Source organism: Chaetodon auriga, chromosome 14 (genome assembly GCF_051107435.1).
Source record: "Chaetodon auriga isolate fChaAug3 chromosome 14, fChaAug3.hap1, whole genome shotgun sequence".
Lineage (NCBI taxonomy): Eukaryota > Metazoa > Chordata > Actinopteri > Chaetodontiformes > Chaetodontidae > Chaetodon > Chaetodon auriga.
Window position 1 is genome coordinate 3,811,653 of NC_135087.1, and position 11,733 is coordinate 3,823,385.

At 42.7% G+C, this 11,733-nt stretch overlaps 1 protein-coding gene across 1 annotated transcript; it reads left to right on the forward strand.

Annotated features, from left to right (window-relative positions):
- The first annotated feature begins 1,560 nt into the window (after positions 1–1,560).
- On the forward strand, positions 1,561–2,577 carry noto (notochord homeobox). The gene is made up of 3 exons (XM_076747990.1): positions 1,561–1,951; positions 2,067–2,254; positions 2,371–2,577. Exons 1-3 carry the CDS (start codon positions 1,561–1,563, stop codon positions 2,575–2,577), a joined length of 786 nt encoding a protein of 261 aa, XP_076604105.1.
- Positions 2,578–11,733: the final 9,156 nt, after the last annotated feature.

The following is an 11,733-nucleotide window of genomic DNA, read 5'->3' on the forward strand; positions in this document are numbered from 1 at the left end:
GGTTTCGACTCTAAATGTGAACTGAATGATTTGTCAGGAGGGAGATTTTCTGCAGTGCACGCCAGCAAACAGCGGTCATGGGGTGGGTGGTCCGCTCGTAGACGCATCACAAGAAGCGTCCTTATTGTTCAGGCCAGGTCGAGAAAGTCTGTGTTTGCCCTCTTCATTAGACATTCTAGTGTCAGTGAAAGAGAATAAATAAAACGCTCCGAGGTCAAAGGGAAAGAGCGGTTCGCTTCGGTGTTTAAATGTGTTTTAACAGTTACTTAAGGCTCTGGAGAAACTCGCTGCCACCTCCAAATGATGGAAATGAGCCTGCAAAGTTTGCAGAGCTGGCAATAATCCAAGTTGAAAGAGAGGATGTCTTTGTCCTCGGGTAGTGTAAGAAAGCAAATCACTTCCTTTAAAGAAGCCGCAGAGCGCTTCATCTTCCAAGCTTTTAATGAGGAAACATAAAACGAAGCAGCTCAGGTTTTTATTTCCTGCGCAAAAATATATTTCAGAATAAAGGTCTCTGATCCAACTGTGCGCGGGTTTGCTTGAGGCTTTCATGTCATTCACATTTTGTATTTATACGCAATAAATAAATCCAGCCTCACATTTAAGGCTTTAGAGCAACTTGGATTGTCTCAGGAATCAACCTGATCGCAGGCCTTTCCCAGTCTGAGCAGCGACGTTCAAAGGATGGGGTGGATCAACGTGTGGATTAACGCAGTGGCTGACATTAGTGGAGTTGCAGTTTGGTTAAACCAGCAGCACCACTCTGTCACCACACCCGACCCGCTGAATTTGACGCCTCAATTACGCAGGGCCGTTATTCAATTTTAGGAGCGACACCGCTGCTGTTAAAGGGCACACTTTGGAAAAAGAGCGCATTCATTTTATACAGGAAAAAGATTATGGACTGTTTACATACAGGAGGGATTCCTGGTTTACAGCTGGTCGAGAAAAACATAAGTTACAGCCTTGAATATTCATAAATTGAGAGGCTGAAAAAGTGCGTCAAAAAGAATCAAAGAGGATAAAAAATGGTGTAAATGAAGAAAACAGTGGATTCTCTGTCAGCTGTACAGCTTGAAGTCGGCCTCCAATCGTGAAGCGACTTGTTACGCTGCTTAAAGCATCTGTCGGCCAGCCAGGACTTAAAAGGCTCCAAATAAGATGATTTGGCAACATCAAGGCTTTCCCAGCGGTAATGATTACATTTGGACTTAAGATCCATGCAAGAATTTGTAGCCCAGTAAATCTCCTGAGTTCCCTGCCCCCACGACTCTTCAAAAGCCTTGTCATTCAAAGGGTTAGGATGTTTGACAATCCCAGCTTGTACTACTCCACCAATTAATTGGATACGTTGTCGGGATGTTCGTTTCTCTCATCTGCTACTTAGAAAGACAAAGGGTCGACGGGGGGCTGTTGACACCTCTGTGTCCGGCCGGACTATAAATGCGACCTCTGCACGGAGGAGCAGCATTCACTACCCTGCTGCACTTGGAGCAACAACTTGTTTCTGCAAAGACTTTCGCGATCCTATTTTTTCCATTTTTTTAAACCAGTGACAGAATGCAGGTTCCCAACAGACCAGTCGGAGTTTACGGATACTCCGTGCGTAATTACGCACCAGCGTCGCTGTACCCACAGTACCCGGGAAGCCAGTGCGCGTCGTCAACGAAGCCTCCCAGTGGAAAATCCTTCACTATTGACGCTTTGCTCGCCAAGCCGGAGGACACAAGCAGCTGCCGGACGAGCCCTACTCTGTGCGGAGAGAAATATCAACCAGCAGCTCCAGCTCTGCCTCTCCCCGGACACGTAGGCTTACCGATAGCAACAGCACCTTACGTCTACTCACCGAACATGTTGCACTCAGCGCTCCACACACAGCCTGGATATTCAGTCTACTGCTGCCCGCCTTTCACCTACCAGTCATCGTGTCGTGGAGCATTTTACGCACAAGGTAAATGGATTGTTTTTCATTACTTAGTGAAACTAAAAGAACAAAATGAGTCTTAGTGTCAAGTATGAAACCACACTGACTTGGCTGTGTGATTAAATGTGTCATCTGTTTGCAGCTTCAATGTCCAAAGTCAACGCGGGGCTGCATTCCTTCAAAACTAAAGGAGGCAAGTCGAAACGGATGCGCACCAGCTTCACCAGCGAGCAGCTCTCCCGGCTGGAGAAGGAGTTTGCACGGCAGCAGTACATGGTCGGGTCAGAGAGGTTCCTCCTGGCCTCGGCTCTCCAGCTCACCGAAGCTCAGGTAAGAAAACAGAAACCGAAACCATTACAGGCGTTTCAAGCGTAGCCTCAGAAATATATTTACACACTCACTGCTGAATCCAGTCGATCTGATATGCATCTTGTTTTTGTCTCCAGGTCAAAGTCTGGTTCCAGAACCGACGCATCAAGTGGCGCAAACAGAGTCTGGAGCAGCAGCAGGCCAAGCTGGCCAAGCTGGGCCTGGCTGCTCCGCCGAAAAGTCCCGGATCTCAAGGCCACGGGGATGAAGGGGATGAGGATGAGGAGTTCTCCGACTTGGACGTGGATATTGACGTGTCCGATGACTCTACCGACCACTGCTGAGCCAACACCACTGGACTTTAGAAAAGACTTTCTGTACATACAGCTGAGACAGGAGGCCTGTGTCTCCGACTATGACTATTTAATAGATGTATAGGTATATATTTAATTTTCTACATTTCGTTGCTCTTTGATGAGTTCACTTCACATGTTGTTTTTTGTATATTTGAATGAAATATTCAGAAATATATTTTATGACATTACTGGAAACCTTGTCTTATTGATTCTTCTTATTCAGCCATGTGTTTCAGAAGTTAAGGGGGACATTTTAAAAATAGAAATCTGTGTTTATTATTTGCACGTGACACAGTTGAGGTGACAAAACCTGACAAAAAACCTTCAACCAGATTCTGCTGCATAATTTTCCTCCAAAGTTAGACAGTTTTTCCTCATATGGGTTTTCTGTCTGTGATGTTTCCTCTGATTCTCACTGAAATCACACACAGAAGCAGATTAACGTGAATGTTAAAGTCTTAATAAATTACATTTCAAAATGGTTCAGGGCTTATTTAGTTGCATTTAAATGCTGAAGATCTGAAGCCGTGTTTTCAGGGTGTTAAAGAAAAACAAACAGGGCACAGGTTTACATACATTTTGTCCAATTAGCAGCTGATGCTGTCTGACTACATCTAAATTTCAAAAACACTTATGTTACAAAGAAGTAAAGAAAATGTGATGAGACTGAGCTCAGCCAACCAAATGAGACTTTTCTCACCTTTAATTTGAAAAGCTGAATGAATGAGCTGATTTAACTCAAGAGAGAGAGAACCTGTCTCCTGTATCCCATCAACCCATCATCCTACCCTCTGACCTCCTCTCTCTGTGCCCAGTTTGGAGATGATGGAGACATTTCCTCCCTGGTCTGAATTAAGCACGTTTATGCTTGAAGTCTGGGACTGACTGGGTTCCCCTCTGATTTAAGCTAAGCAAATAAATAACCAGCTCAGGGATTAGCTGGGATATCTGTAACCCGGGGTGGTAGGGGTCAGTCTGTCTCGGGGCTAGAGAGCTGGGTCTCACTGTTTAATCTCTTTAAACGGTCAATACGCCTGCTCTCACTGCTTCTCAATGGACGGGGCTCCCACATGCCCACCCACGGCCGGCAGGTGTCCTGTCTCTGCTCTATTCAAACTCGACGTCTTTCCTTCCAGGTGGAAAGGGACTCATGCTGTCCGCTGAAGCCTGCCTGGCAGACATGACGGATAAAACAGAGGAGAAGACAGCGTGTAGAAAGGATTGGGATGCAGCAAATGAGTCCATCAGAGCAGCTAATTGGGGTGGTCAAGCTGAAAGTCCTGTCTTGTGGATAACTCGGCCGTATTAAACAGAGAAAGCTGATGGGACACAGAGCGGCGGGTTTCCATCTCTGTTATCCCTCTAGGGTTTCACATGAAATATTTTTGTGTTGTCATCTGCTTTTAGCTTGTATCAAACAACTTAACAAGAGCAGGATTTACCAGAAGAGCTACATATAAACCTGCTGTCTAATATTGACTATCTGTAACTGACTCAACAGAAACAGGTTGACTTTGAATCTGCTTACCCATCCAACAAAGTAATAAGCTCCCTTTATAGCTTTTAGAAACAGGAAACTAATCAAATGTCATGAACAGGACAAAACTCCAGATGCCTGAAACTCCCATAAAACCAGCTGCTAGCTCAAACTTGAATTAATCATATTGTTTGATTACTGTCCTGCTGATAATGTTTGGTTCTCAGGATTCATTTACATCAGTGGCTCCCAACATTTGTTGCTTTTCACCCCTTAAAATGAAGTAAGATCGACTTGTGACGTCTAACCAGGTAACGGCCTTCAGTGTGGACAGAAACCGTGACCAGTTCATCCAAAAAGTGTTTTCCTCCTCTAAGGTTGTTTGTTTGAAGGCGTTCAGTATTTCACAAGGACAAAAAAACAGGGACAACGTCAGAGAAAAAAAATAATATGACCCCTCAGATTTATCTTAAAAAACGTTTGACATTTTTAACCAAATGGAAATTATCATGCTATAAAAATGTGTAACTTTGGGCTAAAAACATTACAATTTTAAACAAAGTGATTCTGGACTTGGTCAGTTAAAACTGGATCAAAACGGGAGATCAGTGCCAATATCCAGCCCAACTAATTATCAGCTGAAAAACACAGAAAATTGGCATTTTGCCCCTGATATATACACATGCATCTTTCACGATTTGGTTAATCGCTGCCAAACTTCAAACCTTTTTTTCCCAATTTCACTGTCTCTGTGCTTACAGCTCTCTGCCTTTGCTGTACATAACAGAGTTTAGTGTGTTGATTGCATAATTATATAATAATAAACACATCAAACTAGTGTAAAGGCACACTCCATCTACCCCCTCCTCAGTCTCAGCTCTGCTGCGGCTGCAGACGACGGCTGGTGACAGTATCAAAGAGAGAAGTTTAATAAACAGTAACAGAGCTGATCTCTTTCTCATGTCCGCCACCCCCTGCCTGCTCTCTCCTGGCGTCCCCGCTCCGTCTGATTAGGGCTGAAGCGCCGCTGAAGGAGCAGAATTTGTGTAAAAACCCCAGAGAGCCGTTTCTGATGTGATCAGCCGGGAGTCAGAGCTCCCCCCTCCTCTCCTCTCTCCTCAGCCCGACGTAATCCCATTGAGGGAAAGAAAGAAGCAGTCAGAGGCCTGGGAAAACCTGGAGAGTCCCGGGGAGGGGGGGGCGGGGGTCACCGGGCTCATCGTCCCAATTAGCACAGGGCACCTTAACGGCTGGAAACATGCCAACGCCGGCTGGGTTTCTTAAGGCTCTCTACAGGTTCTGAACTGAAGCTTGTTATGAGAGGCAACTGTAACGTCTTCATTTGCTCTCATCAGCTCTGATTCCTTTTGACTTCACCGCTTTAAACACTTTGTCTTGGTGGCAGAGACAGCAGGTACTTTTCATTAGTCCTCACAGGCCCGTTAGACAATACTGTGTCTTTGCTGGTGTGTACCGAATCTTCTACAGCTGAAACATTTAGTTGATTGGTCAAAAATTAATCTGAAATCATTCTGACAACTCAATTAATCATTTAAGATGTTTTTCTAAGTGACAAGAGAAAACCATCGCTGGTTTCAGCCTGTAAAATGTGAGGATTTCCAGCTTTTCCTGGTCTTATGTGATTACAGCTGTTGGTCACACATAACGATCCATGTGAAGACATCATAAGACTGTCTTCTTCACAAATTTCTGACATTTTATAGATTAACAGATAGTGAAAATAATTCAGAATTTTCAATTATGTTGTTCCTGTTTCATCTAAATCCTCATTTTTAGTGCAAGTACAAGTAAGCTGGTGAATTATTAGCAGCCTTAATCGAGATATTCAGCATTACGTCGATCAGAATCATAAAGACAAGTACAAATACAGACATTACCAAACTGCAACTAATTATTATTTTGAACTATTTTCTCCATTAACTGATTAATTGTGCCAAATTCCCAGAACCTGTAGGAGGCATATTCAAACTGCTGGTTTTGTCCAACAGATGTTCAGTTTACTATCAAGTGACAAAGGAAAGCAACAAATCCTCATATTTGAATGAATAAATAACAGAATATTTCAGCTCTGTTCTACTGTGTATTTAATGGTCAAATAAGTAGCTCTTCTAAATGAAGGATCTACTTTTTAATAGAAAGTTTAATGAGGGTATGTTGGTGATGAATCCCATTCATGCAAATGTATATGAAATGATTGTGTTATATAGCTTTTAATTATCATCACTGGGTGTTTCTTAGAGTTCATGTCACTCAGCTGAATCTTTAAATACCTATAAACAAGTGTCTGTTGTTTGTGCTCCCTAAATTTAAATGCCATTGGTCACATGACTCAGCTCAGATGTAATGTAGCTCTGAGAAGGTGTGAAAGTTCTCATGGAGAGCAATAACCTCCACCTCCAATAGGATGAAGAGCGCGCTTCATTTGACCAACGCGCGTTTTAGGGTAGGCGATTGTAAAATAAAATAATAAAAAAAAAATCCTCCTTTGCATTTTATTTGCAAAGCCGAGGGCCCTTCTACTCCATCTAATAGTCATTAGCTTTCATTACAAGCGTTTGAAGTAGAAGCCGCCCTTTGTCTCGCCGTGAAAGGGCCGCATTTGAGATGCACAATGACTTCTGACACGGGCACTGACGAGCCAAGCGGTCGTCCTGATGTTCGGCGCACAGAGTCTTTTTCTCCCAGGAAACAGCAGTTCCTGTTCACGTCGTGTTCAGCGACAGAGAACACCGCGAGGGAAGCTAAAGGCCAAACAGAGACAACAGAGCCAATTGTGTCTCACCAGGAATCCGCTGCTTCCCGAATAACGCGTAATTTATCCAACGTGCGTCTTTTACGCACAACGAATAAAACGAAAAAAATCGTACTACTACGTACTATCAGCACCGGGGATAAAGCCTGTGTGTGAAACTCAGCAGTCACGTGACGCTTTTTATAAAGGCTCAGGTTTACACCATTGACATAAGGTGGTTAAAACCGTCTTTTAGATACGAAAAACATCGCAGATAAAGCAGATTACATGGAGGCAACTTCTCTGCATATGAACACTGACTTCTTTCTGCAGGTCGTGTTAAAAGTGGGATGTTTGTTTATGCTGATGGGGGAGCCGGTGGAGGAGCGGAGTCCCGCACAGGTGGCTAAACGACCGCACTTCTCATGCAGGTGGCACAAACGCAGCGACGTGCTACTTTTCCCATCCCGTTATAATGGGGTGAAATTTTCCAAGTATTTAAGTGGAACAGATTAGCTGAACACACAACGCTAATGCGAAACAAAATGGCCAATTAGTTTATTAATGAACGCAGGAGGTGAGAGGGAAGCCCGGAGCTGGTCTCTGCAGTCCGGTTTGATCTGATGGTTTTAATCAACATCAAGGAGAAAGACCAGAAAGCAAAGACCAGAATTAGACCTGCGAGCCAGTTCATGAATAAATAAAACCAGTATTAAGGATTAATATCCTGCTGATCCCTGTCTAATAGTTTATCACATGTAAAAAGTCTAATCATACATCGGCCATGTATCAAATTAAGCAGGCTATTAAATTGCTGCAGAATTGTTTAAAAATGATTGCAAAAATTTTAGTGGACAAAATAAAATAAGATGTTTTTCAATCGATTAAAATTAATCTGGATTATTTGGTTTATTGAGGTCATCCTTCCCTTAACAGCAGGTACAGATTTATATCAAGTTTTTCTGGAGAGCTTAATCTGCGTCTTTGTTTCTGTTGGAGTCTTTTTAAATTCTGATTAACATGATGGTTATTTTGATCCCAGTTCACAGAAACATAACGAAGGAGATTTTGTCACTGGAAGATATGACTGACCGCTGAAACGTACATTTGTCCACAGGGAAACATCCTTATCAACATACTTCAACATAGTTCTGAGTTAGTTTTTCAGGGTGTAACATGATGTTCATTAACAAGTTAACCTCCCAGTTTTGTACTAATGTCTGATCTGGGTAATATTTTTCATTTTCCACTGGGAGTGGGACCTCTGGGACCAGGAGCTAAACTGAAGCCTCTGAGGTCAAAGCATCCAGCTGACCTCTGCAGGAAACTTTAAACCCTACGAACATGTTCTGCTTCAGGTCAACCACTGGATGGCAGCATTGGTCTAAAAAAACCCCCCAAACTTCTCTTCATCTTCAACGAAGAGTGAACATGACAGTAAATAATCAGGCTCAAATATTATTTAGATTTAGGAAATTTGAAATTGTAATAAAGCACAGTCAAAGCTCAGCCATGCTATAATTGTACTATTATTGTGTTCATCGTTAACAGGAGCATCTTCCTCAGTCATTAACCATCAGTGAAGACGCCATAATACGAACGTCGTTCAGACAGTGACCACTAGGGGGCAGCACGTGTGTTAAAGTGGGTCATCCGTCTTCAGAGCGTTCACTCACTGTTTGTCCCTCGTCTCCTATGAATATTGTAGGATTTACAAGTTGACCATTAACTAATAGAAAGTCTGTGAGTAGTACTGTTTTTATATGCCAAAGGTCTGGCCAAAGGTGTGATTTTAGAGTTAAATTGATCAGACGAAACTTTAATGATCATAAAATCGGGTTTTCCCCTGTTAATAATTGATGGTGCATTTGGGTCAGTCATTTGAGCTACTTTTTCTTTTTTCCTAAATTATTAAAAGACAAAAGTCAGCAGAAATATCGCATTTTTGATCAGACTGGTGTGTTTTAATGGTCTTACTGTTTTGTTTTTACACGTGTAAACAGGACTTTCAGGAAGTCATTATTGATACTGACTGGATTATCTTTTTGAAATAAAGTGATTTTTTTAAATACTCTGTAACTACAAACGTTTTATATAATGATGCAAAGATGCACAAAATACGTACAGTGACAGCGTTTTCATCAAAGTTGAGTTTTGCATGTCACCGACTGCCAAGAATCAGCTGAGATTTTCCATTAAACAGTGAAGTTGGGTTAAAACACTATTTTTCACATTCATTACTGCATATATGAGGAGTGGTTGTTAAGTGGGTCTCTGTGGCTTTTCTCCCAGAATGATACCAAAAAAACGCAACAGTTTGGACAAATGAACAAGTTAAACAAACTTTCTAAAAAATGTTTCTGTCACATAGAAACAGTGGCACCGTCTCGCACTGTGGAACAGCTCCAATAAAGAGAGCTGCGTTCAATCCCACAGCTCAGACCTGCTCTCACCATCTTTCCTGGTAACTTCTCTCTCATAGTTTACTTAATTGGTCAATGTGTAACTAACGCTATTCTCCCTTACTCCTATAATTAATATATAATCTGAAGACATCACGATATGCAGTGTTAACCACGCAGCACATTCAGTTTTAACAAATCTCAGCAATTCATCCGGGATATTAAATGAAGACGAAGGTCGCAACTTTCCACTAACTGCAACGCGTGCACCCTAAAATATCACAGGAAAACAGAGGATTTTCAGTATAAAAGGCTGAAGACTGTCGCAGTGTGGAGAGTTGGGGGAAGATCCGGACCAACGTCGGACTGCACTGCTCTGTTTCTGTTAATGCGGAGCAGTTTGGCCACCTATTAACCAGCAGCGATCAGGGTCGGTGCGTAAAGGCCCGCAGGGTTTCATCATTAAAGTCAGCAGCGTTTTTCAACCGGCTCGGTCAGCCTTCAAGTTCCTGCTGCTGCTCTGTGGGTGAAAAGTTCAAATGTAAAACCCTGCGATGAACACGGAGTCCTCAAAACGGCCCATCGGCCTTACATCGTTATTAACTTGTTGCACGTATATTTTTCATAATTTCATGCTCTCACACATACGAAGGCTCTGTAATGTGACCACATGACAAAACACAGTTGTTTCAATAGAACATGGAGATTAATTGAAAAGATTCGCGCCCTGACGCAAAATAACTCCGCGGAGCCACATTCGGTGGTTATTTATTGGTGATCATTTCAATTGGGCGATCATAAAGGACATTTACAGAGAACCGGAATGATTCACAGGCCTGTTATATTTAACAGCGGCTCTTATGAGTCGTGTAACATATTTACTGGGAGACTGTATGAAGAAGTTTAAGGCTCATCCAGTAATCAAATGCAGATTTTAATCTGTCCACACAACCCTTACAATTATTACAGTGTTTTAAAAAATACACTGAAGGAGACTTTTGGAGAGCGACTCATTCACGGAACCCACTGCCGTCTTTAGGAGCCTTTAGCTCTAAACGCCTAATCAACAACTTGTTTTACCTCATAATTTCCATCGGTAATGATTTTCTAATGCAGCCTCGACGCAAACGAGCGTATTAAGAGGATAATTATTAACCTGGTTAGTGCACCATGGAAGCTGAGAGCCGAGGGATGAAGGAGCCGCGTCGCTCCAAAGACAATTACAGGCTGCCTGTTAACTGCTGCTTTCTGCTGCACGACTGCATGCTGATAAACTGTCCTCACAGAGGGCGACCAGAGCCGGGCCACTGGGCCCACAGAGAGGGGCCTCGTTTAGTCTCTCCTCCAAGATGTTCGTGCATGAAACTCATTTAAAACAGGCCGATCTGCCCCCAGTCATCAGATTTTACTTCACACTAAGTACAACCGAGATATCACAAGGTGACTTAATGTATCAAAAGCAGAATAATTATTATTGTACTGATGTTCTTTTTATAGAGGTTGTTTACAAGAGAAACTACAAATACTGACAGAAAAATCATTGTTTTGGTTATTTTCTTAATTCTAAAAAGAAAGCATCACGTTTAACTTAATTCCACATCAGCATTAAGGAACTAAATCACAAATTTAGCGCTAAAACGATCAATAAAGGCTTCTGATTATTGTTGGTGTTGGTGAATGATGAGGACAAAAATTATACTTCCGTTTGCGCCTTTACCTGAATGTAAATCTAAAAAGGGAATTAATCAAACGTGTTGTTTTTGACTGTCATCCATTAAAATTCTAACAATGAAATATGTGAAATAACAAATGACATCAGATATTTTAGTGAGTCTCCAAAAGCTCATTTCAGATTTCAGGTCATGTTCAGCACTAGTTTGCTTTCCGGTGCATTGAGTTTTTAACGCAGCATCATGAGGGTGAAAACGCGTCTACACCACATTAAAACAACATTTGGCACTGCGCTGTGAAAGGACTGAAATTTCCACTCGTGTCCATGAGACATTTTCTTGGCACACAGGCTTCCATGTTTTAAATATCGTCACATGCAGAGAAATCCTGGATGACTGAAGCTGCGCTGAAACGAGCTCCTCACCCCCACCGGCAGATTGTTTCCCTTCAGAAAAACGACATATCACGGATGAACAGGACACACTATGAGCCATTAATTGGAGCACACATGTTTTCTCAGCGTGCCTCCGTAACTAAGCTGCCCGGCCTTGTGTGATCTATGAAGCAGGTACTTGACGAGACCTATTGGCAGGTGCTCTGGTCCAATCAGCGCTCTCACTGCGCAGCGTCAACCACACTGAAGGTTGGAGGCGCTTTGACTTGGTGCGCACTTGTGCACAGAAACCCTCTGAGCGCGCACAGACTCCATGGATCGGGGCAATTTGCAGCACTGTTGAGTTTTGTAGCAGCGTCTCCCCTGGACAAGCTCGTGAAGGCAACCCCCTCCCCAAACACCCCTCCATCTTTGGTCATGACGCATCTCTGAGCGGCGGGTTATTTCT